Here is a 22,706-nt window from a genome sequence, read left to right as displayed (position 1 = left end):
AGATGGATGGGAGGTTGCCTGCTCTTGATGGAGTTTAACTCCCTGTAAAGGAGCCGATGCACAGCTTGAGGGTACTTCTAGATCCATTGCTTGTCACTTGAGGCTCAAGTGGTCTTGGTTGCACAGAGTGCCTTAGAATTACAGAATTGTAGAGTTGGAAGGGACCCTGAGGGTAATCTAGTCCAAGCACCTGCAGTGCTGGAATATGTAGGTATGAGGATCAAACCCAGGACCTTGACATTATTAGCACCATGCTCTAACCATCAGTTTAGACTGGTGGCCCAGCTGCACCCCTGTCTGGACAGGAATAACCTAACTTCAGTTGATTATGCTCTGGTAACCTCTAGGTTAGATTACTGCAATGTGTTATACGCAGGGCTGCCTCTGAAGATGTTTCGAAAATGTCAGTGGGCACAGAATTCAGGAGTCAGGTTGTTCACCAGGACAATATGCTTTGATCATATAACACTGATCCTTTCCCAGCTACCAGTAAGTTTCTAGGCCCAATTCAAAGTGCTGGTTTTGAGCTACAAAGCCTTAAAAACTACTCAGGACCTCAAGGATATGAACTACTGATATGACCTTAGGCCCTTCGTGCGCCTTTTCTGCGGAGGCTCCCTCTTTATGTTTTGTGCCTTCACTACTGTTAAGTTGTGGGTGAACATATCAGACGACACAGCGATTCTTCAAGCAGCTCTTGTTTATTCACAGGCCAGAACAGAACTGAACTAAAGGGTTCAGCCAGCCTGCTTATATAGAGCTCCACTACAACGCAATAGTAACTACTTTCTGTAACTATCCAATCACTGAACGTCACTTTCAATCCCTTATTTGCATATGTGGACCTGGGTGAAAACTTATCTACAGTATCCGCCCTGCTGGCCCAGGGTGAAAACTTCAGTACATAACAATTACAGATTACTAGGTGCCAGGCAAAAACATTCCTCTTCTCCCAGGCCTTTGGCTGATTGATCCAAGGTCTTTAAAATTCTGTTGGGGGGTGGGTTATTGTTTTTCGTTTACTGCTATGTTATGTGCTTTTGTGCTATAAACTGCCCTGTAAGCCTAAAATGAAGGGCGGTACAGAAATTCAATTTAACTAAAGAAATGTGGGCATAGTGTGGGTATTGACATGCCCCCCGCTTTGCCCGCAAACTCAGGCAGGGAGGCGGGAGAGCACAGCTTTTCCTGCGTGAACGCTCTCCTGGCAGGCAGACATAGAGCTCCTGATTCCCCCCCCCCCCCCGCGCCCTCCATCGGCGCGGAAGAAGGAGAGACCAGGCGAGGCGGAGGTTGGATGGTAAAAGCAAAGAGCCGGCCGGCAAGCAAAGAGTTAATCAGCGCCTCCGCCCCTCTTCCCGCTGGCGTACCCAGCAATCCGAAGAAGCCCGCAGAAGGGGAGGGGCCTCTCTCCTCCCTCACTTCCGGACGGCAGGGGGCGGAGCCACATCGCCGCCGCCGCCGCACATGCGCTCTCGGAGAGCCTGCTGGGACAGCTGCCCGGAGGGGACGCCTTTCGAAGGCGGACCTTCCGGCGCGCAGCCAGGATGGCGGCGGAGGGCTCCTGCGAGCTGCCGGTGGTGCCGGCGGCAGGGCTTGGCCTGACCGGGGCTCCCTCCGCCTCCTGCCGGCGCTGCAGCAGCAGCTCCAGTTCGTCGTCGTCGTCCTTCTCCTCGCCTTCGTCGTCGTCGTCCTCGTCGTCGTCGTGCGGGGGCTGCCTCGCTCCCCCGGCCCCTCCCGTCGCGGGCGGCGTGCCCGGGAAATGGGTCCGGCTGAACGTGGGCGGCACCTGCTTCCTCACCACCCGCCAGACGCTCTGCAGGGACCCCAAAAGCTTCCTTTTCCGCCTCTGCCAGGCCGACCCGGACCTCGACTCCGACAAGGTGAGGGGGTGCCGCCGCCGCATTCTGCAGGTGCTCCGGGGACAGGCCGGGCGAAAACCCCATAGCTTGGCCGCCCCACCGCGGGCACTAGGCTGAAGGGCCCCCGTTTTGCTGCCCCGGTTCCTCCCGGAGTGCCGGGCTCTGCGTGAGAAAGAGCCGCTCAGACCACCTGTCTCAGCGGCGCCGTCGTTACCGTGAAAGAGGCGCCCACCGTCAGGTTCCCGCTCTTTTCTGGTCGGTTACCCGGGAGGTTGGCCGCCTTTTCTCCCGCATCTAGGCAGGCAACTTTAAGTGTTGAGCATGTATAATTAGTATGCATTAAGCACAGCAGGACTTGCTTCCGAGGAAACATGCATAGGGTTGCACTGCGAGTTCAGGAGGGATCCGCACTGTCCTGAGCAGTGGGTGTGGAGCGACGGGGCTGAAGGGAGATCTCAGTGCCAGCTCAAAGCATCTTGCTGCCTGAAGTGGAGCACCAGCTGTAGCCCCCTTTCTATAAAAGGAGCCCTTCCTATGCCTGTGCAAAGCCCACCTGGGCCTCAATGGGCATGCTGCTGGTCCCTAGGCATACTGCAAGTGAGAGACTCCAGTACTGAAGTGCTGGGCCCCACCAAAGCCCACAAGTCTTGAAAATGTGAGAAGTTTTCAGTTTATCAGAACTCTCTAGCCAGCAAGATATTAACACAAAGCAAGGTTTTATGAGGGAAAATCTAACCCAAATATAGTTGCTGTGGCCATGTGGCCAGCTGGTTGGTCTCGGTTCCAGCTTGGAGATCCAGGCCAAACAGGTCCATCCTAGGGGCTACATGAACCAGGTGACCCACCTGGGAGTATGTCCTCATGATTTGAGAAAATAAAGCCTGACTTGTAACCCTAACGTTTCTAACACACTAGACAAAAGACAGATTTCTTAGGCAGAAGAGAAGTAACAAGACATGGTAGTATTATTTCACTTGTAAATCTAGGAGGGCCGTCAAAGGTTGTCTGATCCAACTTACTGTTGATGTAGAAAATCAGCTTTGGGAAAGAGACTGTATTTCTTGAGAGTCACTCTAAAAGGCTTGTTCAAAACAGGTTTGTCTCCGGGCTTCTTTTAGTAGGTTGAAGGTTCTCTTGTTTTACCCAGGGGGGACCTATGATTCTCCAAATGCTGGTGGACTCTGACTTCCATCATCCATGGCTGGCAGCAGGAGCTAATGGGGGTTGGAGTCCAACAACATCTGCAGAGCACCAGATTAGCAAAGGCTGCTCTAGACTCTGCATATCTGGGCTCTGGGCATCTCCAGGCCTTGACTTCTCTTCACCAGACAGGTTCCTCTTCTCTGGGGCCAGGATGCCAACTTGAATCAAATATTTGCGGGGGGGGGCAGGTAAGCTCCAGTCCACATAATTGATCATATGATGCAGTATAACACACCATTTGAATGGCAATGCCCATCAACTTTAGCCAAATATATTTTATTGGGGAGGTCGAAGGAGACCTTCGCCCCTAGGAGTTGGCTCCTTTTCTCTGGAGTAAAGTTATTCTCTCTTCTGGTTGGACTCATAGATGAAGGCAACATGCAGAAAGTCCGCTCCCGACAGACTAACTCAGGAATAGCTAACTTGGTGCCCTCCTTATGTTGGACTGTGACATGCTTCAGTGCCAGCCAGCATGACAAATGGTCAGGGAAGGTGGGAGTTGTAGTTCAGCAACAACTGGAAGGCACCATGTTGGTTGCTCCTGGACTTTAATAAGGAATCTTCAAAGGGGTAGTGAAACTGTTGGATTTTAAGCTTTAATGCAAATGTGACGCCTCTTTTTGCATTTCATTTCCATATGATCTCACTGTTTGTATTTCTTTCTCTGCACCTATGTAGCAATGACATGCAATGTATCTGATGAGGTAGATGCTAGTCCATAAAAGCTTACAGTCTTCATAGTGCCCCTGGCTGCTTAGTTAATTGTTAAGTGTGCCTTGGCAGTGGTCAGATTGCACTCCAGTCCTGAAAGACTCAGTTGGCATATAGCTTAAGCTTGCTTTTAATGACTCAAGTGAGCTGCCTCTCCTTGCCCTTTAGTTCCTGATAACGCCCCTTGTGTATTGCCTCAGAGTGCAAGTCTGAACTTGCCTAGATCATGTTGTTTATCGATGCTGGTTGTTACTTAACTTTTTCATTGAAAAAATAGAGTAGCTACATTCATAAACAGTGGTCATACACTAAGAAAATCAGACTGTCGAAACAGCTGTCTCCCAGTATGTCTTGCCATATTTGCTCATGAGACAATTGTAGGAGGGGGAGAGAGTCCACCTTTCAGGTTGCTCCTACTGGCATAAGTACTGCCAAGCAAAAAACAATTTCTCATGTCAGTATGATCCTAGTATGTCAGTTTCTCAGATAAGCTATTTCCACAGTTTCCCCCCCACTGTAGTCTTTTCCATTGCTTGGCTAATTCTAGCCACACTACCACAAGCATAATAGTAATCAGATCCTTATGGAGCAAATATTTATTAGGTCAGTTGAGTAAGCTCAGCAGTGCAAGATTACAGTCTACTCAGATTTGTTTTCTGATAAGAATAGAGCTGTGCTCTTTAATCATGGGGTCAGCAAAATCCAGTGCTGCTGGACTGCACATTGTATACCTCTGTGTCAAATTCTGCTTTCTAACTTTAGAACTGTGGCAAGCCAGTAATAAAGTGGGGGAAGGAGCTGGATAGATTCTCATGGATCCATGGTTTTTACATGAAGGTGCCTCAAATCGACTATCAAACCAATGCTTATATCTTTGTCCATGGACTGCTCCATAAAAACCACAGTTCATCATGGTGCCAAAAATTAGACCCAGGGTAAAACTCATTCAGATCCAAGAAAAGCCATTTCCAGGTTTCATGTTTTTGCTAGTGGTGCAAAGACTCACCAGAATTGTGAGTCTTGCAATACAGTTGTTGCATACTTAGAGAGATAATTTGCATCCTCAAAACCCATCCATCCACAAGTAGGCTGTATATTTATTGTAAGATACCAATCAATGCAACAGGACCTGGATCCTTCAGTGTGGATCTTCACGGCATGGACTGAGAGCACCCAAAAAATTATTGGCCTGAAGTTTGCAACAAGAATGCAAAAGACCTTGTAGCATCGTGCTACGAATATTGTATATTATGTCCTGTAAGTACCAGAACAGACACTGAATTGGTAATCCATGAATGTCCAGAGTGGGACTGGAGTTTACATTTAATCATTACATGGATCCATCAGGATCTGGCCATCAGAAATGGGCTGTGTGCAGCAACAAGAAGCTAATTTTTGTGGTGAGTAACCAGAGGTGTGAACTACAATGATAAGACAAAGGTGGTCCAGGGTTCTATTTGCCCCCCCCCCAAAAAAAAAAATGTATGAAGATCAGTGCTTCTTCATTCCCAGTTTTTTTGCACCACAAGCATCACGTAGTATTAGTTTTACAATTTTATAATGTTCATTGTCTTTTGATAGTGAATTTGGGGCATTTTCATGTAAAAATGTTGTCTGATGTTTCTCTGTATTCCAATGGGCATTTATAAAAATACTTATATACCACTATTTCATAGGGGAAAAAAGCAGTTTACAATAATGCATAAAACTATACAAACAAAGCCATAAAAATTTAAAATACAACATCAGTTAATTGTCATGGTATTAGATGTGGACTGTGATTATGCAGTGGATTTTGAGTTTCTCTATGAGCTTCTTTTCCTGAAAACTACCATTCTGGCCCCTGTAGAATCGAAAGATAGTGCCTGTTATGTTTTCAATGCAATCAGTGGGGATAGATGCAGATTGTGAGTAGCTGGTATATTTTTGTGAGCTGCTTTCTAAGAATAGAGAGGATCCATGCCTAGAATCTAGGTTTTTGCAGTATGGTAATGTCACAAAACACTGGATCCATGATCTTTGTAGTTCATTCTGCCACCATATTTATTTATTGTTGGATTCCTCCTTTCAGAGTAAAAGCTCCCAATGTGGTTTCCGTAGAAGCAGTAGCATACAATACATAAAAAGAGCCCATCTGGTCCAGCACCCTGGACTCACCAGGTGCTTGAATGAATAGGCCACAAACAATACCTGAATACAGCAGCAGCAGCAGCTCTCTCCCTTTTGGGATTCCCTCCAACTGAGCTTCAGAGACATAGTACCTCTGACAGTGGAGGTGGAGCATAGCCATTGTGGCTAGTAGCCATTGGTAGCTGGATCTTCCATGAATTTGTCCAATCCTTTTTAAAAGCCGTTCAAGTTGGTGGTCATCACTACTTCTTGCAGGAGTAAATTCTGTAGTTTAACTGTGTGCTGTGTGAAGAAGTCCTTCCTTTTTTCTTTTTAAAAAATCTTAGTGGAAATTCAGTCCTTGTGATTTCCTTTATTTTAGTTTTGGTTTTGCATTTTCACTTTTATTCATTATTATTGTCACAACATCCATATTTCTATATCAAGGAAAAATGAATGAAAAGTCCTTTGTTTTGTCTGTCCTAAATCTTCAAAAGTTCAGCCTGTTGTGTGGCCCTGAGTCTTGAGGGAGGGAGAGGTTTCTGTACACCATGCATAATTTTATACACCTCTGCCATGTCCCCCCCAACTCATTTTTCCCCTCTAAATATTATAAATTGCAAATGTTAAAGCCAATGCCATAAAAACAAATAATATCAGGGCAAATTTAATAATTGGAACCACCCCTATGAGAAAGCACGATAACAAAATTGCCGTTCAGAAAAATGCTGTGAGCCTTGATTGGATGGTGAATTTTTGTGTTCAGCTCATAAAAATAATGTGAATTCAGAGGGCTCTGGCAACCTTCTGCAAAATCATATTTCTGTACAGGTGTGTAACAAAATACCTTTTAAGCCCCTTTGATGTTTTATTAAACAGCCCCTCTTCTTGACAGGAGGAGGAGATTTTTGCTGATTTCCTGTTCGGTTCCTTTTGCCTTCCAAAAATCTTCTCCAGATGGTTGAGGGACCCACCAGAACCTTTCGGTAGGGGAGATTGCTGGGGTCTGCAGGGAGAATTGGAGAAAGGCATCTTCCTGCAATGGATACCTCAACTCAGTCAGAGCACATTTTATGAACTGTAGGGACCATTCATTACATTTCTAAGCCTGGATCTAACCCGGATATTTGAGGGCTTTATTGCTTTGGTTGCAATTTTAGGTTTATTATTTAGTATAAAGACCATAACTACTGGTTGAATGAAATGGATTGTTCTCATTTGGATAAATGTTACTAAGCTTTTCTTACCCCACATTAATATAGATTGTCATTTGAGCCAAATTATTAATTTTCACAATCCTGTGCGGTAATTGATTAGAGATTAGAAACTAGCTGAGTAGTAGCTCTGTTTCACAATTAAGACCTCCAAACTGAAGCTCTGATTATTCATTAATGCAGAGCACTGAAGCCATGGTGGAAGCTTCTGATTTATGACATGGATGAGGGCATGTCATGGTTGGAATGTCAGGATCTCTGTGGGGTCTCACACTAATTTAATCTGGTATTTTAATTTAGTTGGCTGATCTGGGAATAGGATGGCTTAAGTGTGATAAGACAATTTCTATATCAATAAGTAACATACCATATTTTAATTAGGATGAAACAGGTGCCTACTTAATAGACAGAGATCCAACCTACTTTGGACCGGTGTTGAATTATCTCCGACATGGGAAACTGGTTATCAATAAAGACCTCGCAGAGGAAGGTATGTTTACTGTTTAGGAAAACTGCTTTAATGTTTGACCACAGCTGTGAAAAATCACTTTGGGTGTACAGTAATTGGTTTCACTTACGCAAAGCATGGCAGCCTGTTTGGGCTGGGCTAGTTTGTAGCATTGCTCTACAACTTGCAGTGGCCTTCAGATCTTGAGACCTGAATGATCCTTTAGAAACCAGGATCCGGCACCTGAAGTGCTGTGAGGTCACTGTTTGGGGGAGGTTGTTGGCTGGTGCATGACCTACCTGGAACACTCGCCTCTCTCCTGGGCTTTCTCTTTCTGCTTTGGTCTTGGAGCAGAGGCCTTGCCTCATCCTGACCAGGGCAACGCTTCAGAGGGACAGTCTGCCACTTGGCCATGCAGTGCCTCTCAGGGCCTGTTGGTTACACAGACTTTCTCACAAGCAGCTGGAGTTTTATGAGGCCCTCTTTTGACTTTGTGTTCCCCTCCAATCAGGTGTGCTTGAAGAAGCTGAATTCTACAACATCACATCCTTAATCAAACTTGTAAAGGACAAAATAAGGGAACGAGACAGCAAAATCTCACAGGTAGGACCTGCTAGTTTTTTAAAAAAATTGATTTGTTTTTGAGGTATCCTTGGCTTGACTTCATTTCAGAATGTGTGGCTGTGTTTGGTGCCCAAACTGAGGGAATTATGAGAAGTGGCTTCTGGTGGTATCAGATGCCCTTTTTCCTTTCATGAGTGAAATGTTTGTGCTTGTGGCAATGCCAAGGGGAGGAGGGCAGCAGAGAGATCTTGCTGCCGGCTGGGCAGGCCTCAGAGGCTGAGGCAAGGGGCTTTTTTGCACTCTGGAGCTCAGTGGTAACGGAGAAGGGACTCGTTTGGAAGACATGATGGTTGAAACCAGTGGCCATTCTTGGCCTGCTTCATCTTTCAGCTGTCTCTCTGTGTTTTTCACCAAAGGTGCCAGTCAAGCACGTTTACAGGGTGCTGCAGTGCCAGGAAGAGGAGTTGACTCAGATGGTCTCCACCATGTCTGATGGCTGGAAATTTGAGCAGGTAAGAGAACGGGAAGCAAACTGTTCAGTCTTTCAGGGACCATACAAACAAACAAAAAAGCAGGCGAGAGGAGTGTGAGGGTTGGAATAATTGTGGGTGTTGTGGGCCTGGTCCTGGAATGGTCAGGAAGTTCATACAAATAATAATATTATTAGCTTGTACTTTTACAGCAGTTTGCTTGAATGCTCAAAGTGCATCACATATTAACTCTAGTTGTTTCTTAAAGTAACTCTGTAAAGAAGGACAATATCATTATTTCCCTACTGGGAATAAGCCTTGGATGTGCCACTGAGCTTGTGCCTTAGGAGATGCTTGATTTGCAGCTTATACTCTCAGCCTCTGAGTTGCACTTTATTGGCATTTCCATGGGAAATCACACAGCAGGCACCAAGCACTTCATTCCTCCAGCACTATGCCAGGTGGCCGTTTCAAGGCAAAGATCCATTTTCTCCACTTTTTATGTAGAGAGCTCTTGGAAACACAGTCCTCTGGGATTAACTCTGGTGGTGATATGAACACTGCTAGCTGTTTTTTTGTGCATGTGCTGCTCTGGTTGGACAATTAGAAATTCTCATAACTAGGCTCTAAACTGTAGCCATGTAGTGATGTTTGTCCACCAAGATGCCATGTCAGGGCCAGTGCTTCAGATCCTGCCATCAGTATTGCAGTACTGATCAGATCACTGGTATTTGTTTGTACAAGCAGAGCAGCTCTCTGTGGTGGAAGATTCTCAGTTGATGGAGATTTGGAGAGCAGAAGGAGGAATCAATCAAAATCTTTTTGGCTAAGAACTGTCCCTCAACAGGCACTAGCTCTCCAAGAGCAAAGAAGAGTGTGGATTCCCCACAACTCTGTCTCTGGGCCTGTATTTTGTACATCCATTGTGGATGGCTCTAGGCCTGCAGTCTTCCTTCTGTGCAACATTCTAGGAGTTTCACAGCTGTGTGTTTACACAGTGCTCTGTGTGGTCAGGACTGCTTACACTCCTGTGAAACACTGAAGCCTCCTATCTGCACAATGCCACACTCTCCTGCCTGAGCATGAATTATAGGAAGGGACAGGGGCCACTCTTAATGTTAGATGCCCCTTGTGGGAACAGGAAGGAGAGAGCTCCACCTTTATTTAATAGCCCAGAATGTTGACTGTCAGAGCTTTGGTTGTAATCCCTTATTAAGTTCTGTCTGAAGCACAAGAAGAGCCACCCTCTGTTGTCTCTCTTTCCCACCTCCAGCTAGTCAGCATTGGATCTTCCTATAATTATGGGAATGAAGACCAGGCCGAATTCCTTTGTGTTGTTTCCAAGGAGCTGCACAACACCCCTTATGGCACAGCCAGTGAGCCCAGCGAAAAGGCAAAGGTGAGTCATCTTCAGGGTGGAGCAAGGCCCAGCTGCTGCCTTCCTCTGCCATCAAAGGTTGTTTGTCAGTTGCTACTAAAAAAGCAGCTTGCTTGGGTATCCTCTGCCCACCCTTTCTCAGGTGTCCAAGCACAAGACACACATGAGCACACTGAGCAGTTGTGGAAAAAGGAAGCTCCAACATCACACCTCTTATGCAGGAGCAACAGTAAACCAGCCTTGGGTGTGATAGAGCACTGAGGTGCCTTCATAAGCCATTTTAGGCTTCTGTCCATCTCATTGCTGGTGCTGTTAAACTCAGCTGTATGAAGACAACCTGCCCCATGCAAAAGGAATGGTTATGGATGTGTGGATGTCTAATCCCCAAACACCCAACTCCCAAAGAGCAGCTAAACCTTTTTCTGGAAAACGACAGGTGCTATTCTAGGTGTGCCTGCATGTGGGTGCAACCCAAAAAACACAGACACACCCACCAACATGGAAACCTTCATTTGTTGAACCAAAAAATAAAGGCATATAAATCTCATTTCAGTGTCAAGGCTAATTTATGTATGCCAACACAGGCATGCCTTGTTGGCCTGAATATAAGCCACACTTTCCCCCCCAAATTCCGACCATGAAAAGTGTGGCTTATATTTGCGACCTTACGGTATGCAGCCAGGAGTGCGGGGCAAACAGTGGCAGGAATGTGGCAAAGTAGTGCCCGCCCTGCATGTAGTTTCCCATCTTCTCCCTCAAGACCAGGAATGGAGAGAACAAGGAAGGGGAAAGGCCGCCGGCAGTACAGCACAGCCCCCCCCCCTTCCCAGTATGCAACCAGAAGCAGCGAGGATGGGAGCGGCTTATATTCAAGTATATTTTCTTTTCCCTCCTCCAATTTTAAAGGTGCAGCTTATATTTGGGCCAATATGGTAATATAGACTGGCAAGTGCTTTTGATTCTAACACACCCATAACTCTAAGCTGGAGAATTTAAGATGTCCTGTATTGGGAGAAGGAAAGGTGACTTCAGGGTTCTCTTTCTTTCTAGTTTCCAACTTGAGGTACCCAAAGTTTCATGGCCTTAAATCCAGCAAAAGCTTTCCTTGTGAGTGCAGGGTGAAAGAGGCAAAGTGGAGCTCTGAGGAATTCCCCCCACCTACACAATTCAAACACTCGCCACTGAAATACACTTAGTGAAATTTGATCAATAATGTCAATGATATTCTTACTTTCGAGAAAGTGGTGAGAGTCTGGTATGTGGCTAATATCTCCTGTCCTGGGGCCGACATGGAGCCCAATTCTGGCTGTCTTAGCTCCCCTGAGTTAAACAGTCCCTTGATCTACTCCTAACTTTTCCATAAATCATGGCGAGAAATTTCCCTCTGGCCTGAGAAAGCACTCTGCCGACAGGACTATAATTAGAGGCCCTGCCCTTGGTTGTCAGTGTTATTGTCTGGCTGCTCTGTTGTCTGCGTTCATGTCATGTGGCATTCAGTAGAGACAAAAGGGTCAGAATTCCGGGGGATGGGGGAGAGAAAGGCAAAGGAGCATGTGTCCCAAGATGCATCAGGCCTATGCCAGGCTACAGTCGAATGAGATGAACCAAGGTTCTGGTGTCATGCATAATTGTTAATTAACACAGTTGTGCCATGGGCATAAGTTAATGCCAGCCCTCTGCACATTTTTCATTGAGTTTTCAACATAAAATACAATGAAAGCCAAACTAATGAAAAGAAGATAATTAGGCACACAAAAGAAGACAATAAAGAAGTAGAAAGAGATGAGGAGGAGAAGAAAAATAACAGGGTTCTCTATCATAATTATATCTTAACCTTTATTCCACATACAGACGGATGAACCCTCCCAGCTCTTACCTGGGAGCTTCCCCCTCTTCCCCCAGCCTCCCTCCCTGGGAGATGCTGGGCTCTTCATCTTCCATCCATCTGCACCATTTTAAATGAAGCTGCTCCTGCTGTTGTTCAAGAAGCTGGCAAACAGTGTGCCAGGCAGCTTGGAAGCAAATGTGCGATTTCTGTCTCACTGTCCTATTTCACTCTCTACCTTATGCTTTCCCTTGGCCTTTGGCTTTGTAAACAGCCAGATTGTAGAGTGATTGTTTCTGAAGGTTCAAATGATGTGCCGGATGCTAAAGTGATGTTCAGAAAGATCTAAGCTTCAAGATCCTTGCATGAACTCCTGAATTAATGAAGAGGGCACAGATAGGAGGCAAGGTTTTTTGTGTTCATCTGGCACTCTTGCATTGTGTGGCATTTGCATGCTAGAGAGAAGTGGCCATGCTGGGATCTGTGCCTGTTGAGAAGGAGGAAGATGATGTTGGAGTTGGGTGAATTAGTAAAGGTGCAGGGCAGAGCCCGCAGACACGAGGAAGCCCAGCTTCTTGCATCTTCACTAATGGCCAGTCATAGTTCAACAAGACCTCTGGCACACGAGGTGGAATCCAGGTGTCCTTGCAGGCATGAGTGCTCTCCAGCTCACACCCTGCAGAGCAGCTGCTAACCAGCTAAGAAACTGTTTGGATGTTTATCAGGAAAGGTTGTATGGGTGTGGGGTGATGGTGGCTGGGACACAGGGCAAAGGGACAGGCATCTGTCTCTATTGAGTTCTTTTGAAGAGAGAGGTGCCTCTTATGCACATCCTTAAGAGTTTGCTTTTAAATATATCAACAAAAAAACAACTCGGGCTCCCATGCCCAATTAAATCTTGATTAACCAAAAAAAGTTGGTTGGGGGAAGTTAGACAAAAGGAAGAGGGAATATGGAATTACAGCATCTGAGCCAGACACCCTGAAAGTTACTAAACTGCTTTCACATGAAAGCACATAAATTAGAAATACTGTTTTTGGTCTGTGGACAAAAGTTCAATTTCCAGTGTTTCCAGGCTAGTAATGTTTAGCCACCAAAAGGTGGGATTTGACCATAAACTATTTGCTTCTTCTGGATGTGAAACCTATGGGATGATAACCAGTGGCTTACTCTAGTGCAAGGTGAGGCACTCTGTTTTCAACACACCCACCTATTGCAGCCCTGTGCGCCATGTCCCTTGCTGTGCCAGAGGTCCTTGACACTGGATATGGGTGTTTTGCTGCTGCTTGGCAGCTTGACAGCTGTTTTCAGTGGTGGTTCGCCCTCTTCACACTGTGATGGATTTTTCCTTGCGTTGTAGCTGCTCTTCCAGCGATTGATTGACTGGCTGCACTGTTGGATTGCTTCTGAGATCAACTCACAGAAGACTCTTCTGGGTTACCCTTCACAATTCAGGGGCTGGCTTGGACAGAAGTCTCATGCTAAGACAAATCCAGGCCAGACTTTTCCAGATCTCTTTCCTGGATCTCCTTTTGTAGGGCAGCTGTTGAAGTGAACGGGCCAGTTGTCCAAAGATCACCAAGCAGAAGCCTTGAATTCTCTCTCAGGCAGCCTGGGGACGTTTGTACTTTACTCACCTTGCACTCTTTTCTTTTCCTTTCCTTCCTGCTCTTTGCACTTGCTTCATGAAACTCAGAGTGAAGATGAAGAGACGGATTACGATATGAATGACTCAGATTAAGTGTGAATGCCATGGTGAGCACTAGGACTTCACCCACCTGCCTGTCCTCCCTCTGGCCTCTCCCACTGGTGCATCTTGTTTTGTGTTTGTAGTTGCTGCCTTGACCCCGTTGCCGGGTAGCCGTAGGCCCCTAGACTGCCTAGTGGTCCACTTGTGTGTTGGCTCCTTTACTTCCTGCTGCTGTTGGTCCTCTTCAGAGGAAATGTGTTTTTGTGGCTCTTCTCACAGGGAGGAAAGCAAGACTCCACCAGGGAACCCACCTGCTTTTCACTTTAGAAAACCAGGGGAAGATAGGGGCCAAAAGGTCTGAGTTGCAGTCGCCTTCCTACGATGGCCACAGACATTGGGTTGCTTGCTCTTTTCTTTTTTGAACTAGTACACCTTCAGGAATTCCAGATTGCATGCCATGAAACATTGTCTTCAATCAGATGTCTACAATTGCTTTCTCTTTGAGTTTGGGTGCAGACTTCACATCTGCTATGAGAGCAGGGGAAACAAATTGGAAAGAACTCTGTGTTTGTGGAGAAAGTGGATAGAGTTTCTTTCTCCCTCCTAATACTAGAATTCAGAGGGGTCATCAAGGAAGCTGCATGCTGGAAGATTCAGGATAGAGAAAGGGAAGTGCTTCCTAACACAGTGCACACTCCTGCAAGATGATGGCTTTGAAAGAGGATTAGACAGATTTATGGAGGAGGAGGAGGAGGAGGAGGAGACTGTAGATAGCTATGAGGCCCATAGCCAGTACTGGAGGCAGTTGTTGCACTGCAGGGTGCACCTGTTGCACCTATATTCTGCTTGTGAGCTTCACAGTGGTTGACCACTGTAATAACAGGATAGTGGACTAGATCCAGTAGGTTCATTCCAAGAGGAGTCTCCTGCTCAAAAATAATCTTGGTTCTTTGCTTTCTGGAGGGAACAGCCTCATGTTTGCAGGCCAGCCTCAAGACTGGCCTAACGATTCAAAAGGAGCAGAAGGATTGTCACCACGGCTGCCAGAGCTGTAATAGAAAGTTGGTCTGGTTCTTTTGCTGAGTGAGCAGACTACAAGTGTGCCCACCTTCCCTGTTTTGCCATGATGAAAGGAGAAAGAGGTGGGGAGAAGGGTGCCAGGAGTCTGAGTCAGGAGGTGTGAACTTTTCCAATGGTGGCTCTACCAGAAAGCAGCACTGGGATGGGCTGGAAATTCCCTGTGCTTCACACACCCGTAGTGTGCCCCTCCTCCAAGTATATAAAGCCCTGCATTACTGTGTGAGGGACTGGCCTTGAGCTACCTAGTGGATTCCACAATCAAGGTCCTGAGTTGTTTTTAATGGAGCTGATGTGTTGTTGACTCTTATTTCCCCAGCGACAATCTAGTAAAAGCAAGGCATGATGTGTTTTTCCCTGCTTGCCCTGAGTGGGGATTTGTCCCTGTTCAAGGCCAACACTATCCATTTTCATCAGTGCTGATGCAAAGAGGAGAAACAGGCGAGGATTTTGCAGAGAAGGTCCCTGGGAATTCTTTGGAGGAGAAAAGGCCTAGTGGAAACTGCAGGTGTTGCTGGCCAAATGATGCAGTGCTGAAACATCAACATACACTGTGTTGGCTACGAGGGGTATTTTGCCCTGAGATGTTTTTGGTTTCCAACATGCCAGTGCTATTAAGCAGATAAGGGTCTTTAAAAATAATAATGATTCATGTTATTATTTGAACTATCTTATCCTTGCTTGGTGAAGCCAAGGAGTGAGGCTCCTTGATTCTCTGGCAGAGCCACTGCACTGAATTCTCCTTAGTCCTCGTCCTCCTCAAGCAGCACAAATAGTGGCCTGGAATGTGGCTCTTTGAGTGCCCTTCCCAGGTCCTTCAGTTGAGGGCTGAAAAGTACCTCTGATCTGTACTGCACATCCCCAGGCGAGGAGGAAGGCAGCAGCTTGTGGGCAGCCGAGGCCACCTGTGAAGTGTCAGAGTACACAGCCTGCCACAGCAACACCTTTATTTCCTGTTCTTGGCCAAGGTGTCTCCAAAGTGACTTGGAGTTTTATGGTGGTTTCTTCTAGTAGTTGATGTCATCACCACCCGGTTCCAGGCAGGGAGGAGGCAGCCAAAAGGATTTTCCAACCCTGATACAGGGCAAGATACTTAATTGCTAGAAAAATCTATGAAGCCAGGATATTTACATATCTTTCCTTCAGAATGTGAAGTTATACCATGGAATTATTAAATCTCACTAACTGGATCCCAATTGCTGAAAATTTGATAGAGGGACCTTATGATTGTCTAAAAACGTGTTACACATTTCTGCCTCAAAGAAGAGAGTGAAGTGTACCCTCTCCCAATTAAAGTGCATACCGGTAATCCTTCAATATTGTTTATACACAAACTAAGACACTGGTGACTGAACACACCGAAAAGTGGGGTATTTGTACATCTTTCTTTGGAAAAGGCAGACAGGCTGTACTGTATTAGAAACTTTAAATCTAGCACACTGGCTACTTAAGTCATCCTTATTGCTTGAAAAACAATAAAATAAGCACTAAACGGGGGGTATCAAAACTGGAGCAAAGAACCCAGGCAGGCATGGTTCTGCAGCCTCAGGTTGTGATCTGCAACTGTTGTTCACTTGAATTAACCTTTCAGGGGGGGGGGGATTTCCAGTAGCTGCACCCCTACTTGCAGATTGCAAATGTCATACTAATAAATGCCATAGAGTCATAGAATTGTAGAGTTGGAAATGGATCTCCAAGGGTCATTTAGTCCAACTCCCTGTAATGGCAGGAATCACAGCTGAAGAATCCCTGACAGATGGCCATCCAACCTCTGCTTGAAAACCTCCAAGGAAGAAGAGCCCGCACCTTCCAAGGGAGTCCATTCTATTCTCAAACACTTCTTACCACTAACGCTTAGTGAGAACATAATCAGCAAAACGAGCTGTTGGTTGCATATATGGCCCATTTTTTAATCCACAACTGTTCTTTTCAAACTGGGAGCTGGACCACTCACATACACTGGCCTAGCTGTACAACCTAGCTAGTTTTGTAGGGAATGGGTGAGTCTGGCCTGTTGGCAGTTCCCTTAATTAACTTCCTATGTTTTGAGTAGCAGCTGGCTGCCTAGTTCACCATCATGTTCCAAGGTGTCTTGCATCAGAGAACAAAATCAGTTTGTTTGCCTGTTTTAAGGTTTTGCCTTCAAGAATGCCGGAGTCTTTCCACTGTGTGAGTCTTGCTGGAGAACCTTACCATGCAGAATCTCACCACTTTTTGTTTGTTTCCTTCCAGATCTTGCAGGAGCGAGGTTCAAGGATGTAACTCTGCCCCAGTATTGAATGCTGACAAGTTTTCCTTTGCATTGCCACACGAAGAGGCTTGGCACCAAGAGGATGTCGCTTGTTCAGACCATTTCTGTAGTTCTGGATTTTGAACCCTGAAGGTGGTGCTGCAGCTGGAGCTGGCTGCTTGCAGATGCCTGCCTTCAGCAAGAGGGGTTGTGTTGGCTCTGGTGCCCGGTTGTGCTGATCTTAATCCCATGGAAAGAAGATTTGACTTCACTCTATGCTTTCCTTCCGAAGAGATATAGCGATGCTTTGCTGATTGTAGGGAAACAATTTGGGTTTTAATAATTGTAGGCAGTTCAAGGTCAACATACTTGGTGCTATGAATAAATTACAGCCCACATGTGGGCAGACATCCTTAAGCAGCTCCAGTTGACTGTGGCGGCTGCTGTACATTCCTTGGGGATCTATTGTAAGAATGCACTCGCCCAGACTAAGGGAGGGGTGCATCTTCTTCCCCCTCCCGACCCTGCTTGCTTCAGTACCCAGAGGGTATTCTCTTCTTGGGAAGAAGGTCTTATTTTGCCCACATCTCTAGGGACAGCCTTCCTCTCCAGGTAACTTGCTCCTGCAAAGGTTAACCTCCAATTTTAGCTACGCTTTAGGATTGAAGCCCCAGTTAAACAAAAATAATATGGCAAATACCTTGCCTTGCACACATGTGTGCACACACGAAAAACACACACACACACACACACCAAAGTTGCGTTCTTTGTTTTTAGAAATGCCTGCAAGTATTGCTACCCCCGTGGACTTACAGCACTGAAGATAGACATGGGGGTTGAGTCTTCATGGGTGCTCCATCATGAAGGCTGGGAATGAGAATCTCTGTGCTCAAAAGCATCAGAGTTTGTGCAGCTGAAGGCAGGAATTATTGTGATTCTTTAACAGATGTTTACAGTCATTTCTACATTCTCTTATCTATGCAGTTCCTTCTGATGTTTGGCAAGTACTGTCAATAACACTTGTGGTTTCATTGAGAGAGGCTTGTGGTAAATGTGAAGAAACACAACTGGAGCTTTTTAGTGTACTGTGTTTAAATGAAACCATTAGCATGTCTTTTGAAAATAGGTTTAAAGGAGTATATACAGATCTCTCTGCTTCATAGAGCACAGAGAGGAGCCCTTGCTTGTCTGAGGCTCTCTTAACATGCTACCTATATTTTAACTTTCATTAAGCTACTCACAGAAGCTGTGTGTATACACACCCCTTCCTTTTCCATTCAGATGTGTGGAGTCCTCACAATCCTGAGCATCCCTTGTCTGCCTGCATTTTTTATCTGGTTTTTGGCAAACCTTTTCTGCCCAGTAGATCAGCAAGTGGGCCATTTGTCTTTTGCCATGGAGACTGGTCTGCACAGAAAGTTGCAAGGCCCTCCTCAACATTGAGTAATCCGTTTGTCTTTTTTAAGATGTTAGCATTGAAATGAATTTACTAAAATGTAATTCTTCTGAAGGGTGAAATGTTTCTACTTTTATACTTTTTTAGGCATCTTGTGTTTGATTACTGTAAAGCGAACGCCAATGTGCTAAGAGATCACATTTCGTGTACGTAGAAAGAAATGTTACTGCGAGTGTGTCTGCGTGTGCATGTGTGTGTGCATGCACACATATATGCAGATGCAAAGATGGCTCTTGAATTGGCTGAACAGGCCTTGTTCTCCTTCAGGCCCCACCGTTACTGTGACGCATTCTGCCAGGGCAGTCTGAGTGGCTGACTTGAAAGGCCTCCATCTCCAAACAGCCTTTCCTTAAAGGTGGTGCACATGCCTGTCCAGAAACTGCCTTTGAATGTTTTTGCTGTAAGTAGCAAAGGATTTGACTGACACAAATTTCAGGCTTGAGAGGGGGCAGCAGCAAAACATGGTGAGTGGAAGGAGGTGGAGCACAGAAGCAGCCACTCTGTCCATCAAGTGGCCAGTGAACGTGTTTGCTGCTTTGGGGTGGGATTTCCCACCTTGCTGCCACTGTCCCCTTATGTCCTTGGAGGAGGGGATTTTTGATGTTCCTCTTGTTCTCCCTCTGACTTTAAAGCCAGAAAGCATCAGGAGACACTTTGGAAGGGGCTGAAGCCAGCGTCTGTCAGGGTGATAATTTTGGCTGCAGGCAAGGTTTTCTCTCTGCATTGGTTTGGCTTCTTACTGAACACAGAAAAAGTTTTAGCATGTTGAACAGTATGAAATTTAAGTTGCATCCTAGGATTTAACCTTGCAAGTGTGGAATCTTTTTGTATTCTTCATGATTGTGGAATGTGGTCTGTGGTATAAAGCTTAGCATGTTGAGAACCTCAGCTTCCATTGTTGGCTTAAGAAAAAATACAGGTTTCTTGCTCTCGTGATGGGTAATGTAGGCAGTGAGAGGAGAGCTCAGAAAGCAAGTGGGTGCCAGACTAGGCTTTCCTATCCTTTGTGGCTCTGCTTCTGTCTCCCAGAACTGCCCCCTCAGGCCTTTTATTCTCTCCTTTTCCCTTTGTTACTTGTCTGTAGGCTCCTGAAACTTGGAAGCCAGGTATCTTTTAGAAATTAGGGGAAGTATTTAAACTGGCACTGCAGAATATCACTTTCTTTGGTACAAATTTTAGATTGTACCAAAAACCCTATACCATGAAGTGTAGAGGACAGCAGGTGAAGGGCTACCCAGGTGCCTTCTGCTTCTTTGCTCACGTTCTTTAAGGGGAGAGAACAGGTGCTCCTTTCAGTCACTTGCCACTTTCCTCACTTCAGTGTGTTAGTGTCTCTATGCATTCTGCAAATTACATTCTCCCCCCCCCCCCCTTGGAGAAGTGGACAGATTTCAGCAGCTTAAAAAGGCAAACTTTCCCATTCCCACTGAAATACTAAAGTGGACACAGACAGCTTTTGTTGCACTGCTCAGCTGTAGTTTAGCCTCAGCTTTGCCTTCATTTTACTCAGTTTTTTAAAAGAAATGTCAATTATTTATTTAAAAGGGGGTGGGGAGAGGCCTTTAAAGGCCCCCCCCGAGGAGATCATTGATTCTCAAGGTGCAAGAGGCCCTGCAATGATGCCTGACAACAAAAGAAATAGATGCTTCAGTTACATCTGTGCTCATTTAGCCATGCAACTTTCTGTCTTGTCTGTCCCATCCCTTGCTGCCATAAGCTGTCATTTAGTCTGGAAAAAACATACCCCATTTCAGACACTTTCCCCTGCAAGAAAGATACAGTGGTGCCTCACAAGACGAAATTAATCCATTCCGTCAGGCTCTTCGTATAGCGGTTTGTTCGTCTTGCGAAGCAAGCCCATTGACAGCTTAGCGCTATTAGCGGTTTAGCGGCTTTTAGCGGATCAGCTGATAAGCGGTTTAGCGGCTTAGGAAAAGGGGGGGAAAAGGAAAAAACTCGCAGGAACTCGCAAGACATTTCGTCTTGCGAAGCAAGCCCATAGGGAAATTTGTTTTGCGAAGCGCCTCCAAAACGGAAAACCCTTTCGTCTAGCGGGTTTTCCATCTTGCGAGGCGTTCGTCTTGCGGGGCACCACTGTAAGTTTAGAGGCACACATACAACCATGGCCTGACACCCGGATGCTGCCATTCCCTGACTCTCACATATTTTAGTAAAAGGTGGGTAGAATGAGTAGAGAAAATTGCTTTTGTCGCAAGAGGAGAGATCGACCCGAGGCCTGCTGTGTCCTTGTAGAGGGTGGAAGGGAGAACACTCCTTTCTCACTGTCAGAGCTACCACTTAACAAAGTTGAGTGTTGCCAAACATTCACATGCTCTCCTACCCCAGGCGTGGCAGCTGTTGCCTCTGTTTTATTTCAAGGTTCTTTCTGATAGTATGCTGGTCTCTGGAGCAAATGATCTTGCGCACTGATATAGGACTAGGGCCAAACTATGCTCAGACATAGGACATCCACACCATCAGGGATTCTGTGCAATTGCTACTTGTATGTAGGGGTTCCCTTGCAGACAGCCAAAATCAGTCACCGTCAGAGGGTAGGACTGGTATGGCATTAGAAAGAGATGCATGGACTCCCTCTTGCTTAAAACCAGTAGTTCCCTGCATGTGAGTTAACACCTGAATTCAAGGAGAAATTGAGTTCCTTTGAAAGGCTGTAGTCCAAGTTTAGTCATTTGTCTACTTCTTGGACCTTCCTTCAAATTCCATTTTTAGTGCTGTTGCTGAACTAAGATATTTTTTACAGCCTGGGCTACTTTACCTGCTTGCAAACAGAAAATGGATTTGAAACAAGCCTTGAAGTGGTTCTTTGCTTATTCTGTGCTCCTTCACTATCTTGGCCATCTCTGAATCTTGCTTTAAAGCTGCCGTTTAAGATTTGGTAATGCATTTACTTAGGGAAACATGGGTGCCTCAAGCTTTGTGACAACTTGCTCCAAAAATGAGGGCTGAAAGGGCTACCTGGCTGTAATTGTCAAGCAGTAGGAATGTCAAGGGCTGGCCTTTCCACAGAACTTGAATGCAAGTTAATGAAAGTTTGCTTGCATCTCAGTGGGGCCGTAATCAAGAAGATGCATTTGCTTGTGAACACTCCATCGTTTACAAAACTGAAATGTCATGTGTGGGAAAGTGTGTTTTCTGTCCTTCCATAGGGTAGAAAACAGGTCATTGCTTGGGGCCAAGTTTATCAAAGGCAGCGTTTTCACTGTGCTTACAAAGGACTAGATTTTCTGTGCACCTGGACAGGAAGCAAATCCGAATACTTGATGCATGCTTTACTTTTTAAAACATAACTACAAACCTAGAATTATTGCTACTACTAGTCAGGGGGGCTGTGTAGTGCATCCATGAGCAGAGGCACTCCTGTGCCTTTGAATACAAGTATGAGGGCTTCCCAGGAAGGGCACTTGGTTGCCTTTTGGTCTGATCCAGGAGGGTTCTTCCTACATTAAAACTTCCCAGGTAGACCAACCAACAGGAGAGGTGAGATCATCACTCTGCCTTCCTCTGTGCTCTGGAAAGGTTGACCGTTTAAAACATTGATGAGGAGAGGCTGGTTTGAAATTAGGCTCTTCCTGTGCCTCCCCTCCAACCCACCTGTTTGCTTTCTGCCAGGGTGGGGGAAGCAATTACATCATTTAAAAAAAAAATGTGGTACAATCTTATCTTCCAGACAGTGGATTAGCAATAGTTCTTTTTTGCACCAGTTCTTTATCTTTGAAGAGTACTTTTTACAGCAGTTTGACACCTGGCATTGCACCCTTCCCCACCTCTGTACTTTTGGCCTGGCTGTGAGCAGAACAAAATGAAAGATTTCTTAGAGGAGTCCCTCTCGAGGCATCTCCAGTTCGTTTTCAGGTGGATGTGTCACTTCTGGAACAAATATATTACTGATATGTGTGGATGTTTTAAAGAAAAGTTTCGTTACACTCGCTCCTTGTAAAGTGCATGAAATAAACGTCTCCTTTCTAACAAAGCTGCCGTTGTGGGTCTTGGTTTCTCGGGCTGCGCTTGCTGGGCGGTGTCGGAGCGGTGTCCCAGCCTCTTCAGGGCGCAGCTGGAGTACGGCTTCCAACCTTGCTGCTCCAGCCAACCCACCCAAGACGGTTTTTCAGCTCTGGTCGCGCAGGGAGGGTCGCATCTTGGCCTCGCAGCATTACTACTACTACATGTCTTACATATTTTTTTTATTATCCTCCCTCATCTGGCAGGATTGCCCCGGTGTTCTCCACGTGTGGCCCGCTGTGGGGGCGGAGCTTCCCAGCCAAGCTCCAATGGGGAGGAAGGGGAGGGGCAGTCGAGCCCCATCCGGGTTCTCAGAGCGACTCCTGTCATCATGGCAACCAGCCCCACCCCCCAGAGGTGGGATCACCGGTTGCCCAGCTCCGTGGATTGGCGGGGAGTTCGCTCCGCCCCTGGGCAGAACCACCTACTCTACCCGCGCAGAGTCGGCC

The 22,706-nt window shown here is 46.0% G+C and overlaps 1 protein-coding gene across 2 annotated transcripts in view; it reads left to right on the top strand.

The window, feature by feature from the left end:
* The window catches only part of PDPK1 (3-phosphoinositide dependent protein kinase 1), a 42,643-nt gene extending 20,415 nt beyond the window's left edge, over positions 1–22,228 (top strand). Inside the window, exons 1-7 of one of the 2 annotated variants that reach the window (XM_081840562.1) lie at positions 1,516–1,883; positions 7,481–7,589; positions 8,059–8,150; positions 8,528–8,623; positions 9,855–9,980; positions 16,784–20,017; positions 20,339–22,228. In XM_081840562.1, the coding sequence (XP_081696688.1) occupies positions 1,548–1,883; positions 7,481–7,589; positions 8,059–8,150; positions 8,528–8,623; positions 9,855–9,980; positions 16,784–16,813 (789 nt within the window). In that variant the 5' untranslated portion in view covers positions 1,516–1,547 and the 3' untranslated portion in view covers positions 16,814–20,017; positions 20,339–22,228. Of the gene's footprint in view, positions 1–1,515; positions 1,884–7,480; positions 7,590–8,058; positions 8,151–8,527; positions 8,624–9,854; positions 9,981–16,783; positions 20,018–20,338 lie in introns of those variants that run through there. The other variant, XM_081840563.1, reaches the window with a different exon arrangement.
* Positions 22,229–22,706: the final 478 nt, after the last annotated feature.

This window comes from Podarcis erhardii (assembly GCF_964252035.2).
Source record: "Podarcis erhardii genome assembly, chromosome: 14".
NCBI classification, from domain to species: Eukaryota; Metazoa; Chordata; class Lepidosauria; order Squamata; family Lacertidae; genus Podarcis; species Podarcis erhardii.
The sequence above is the reverse complement of the archived record's forward strand: the minus strand, read 5'-3'. Positions and strand labels throughout refer to the sequence as shown.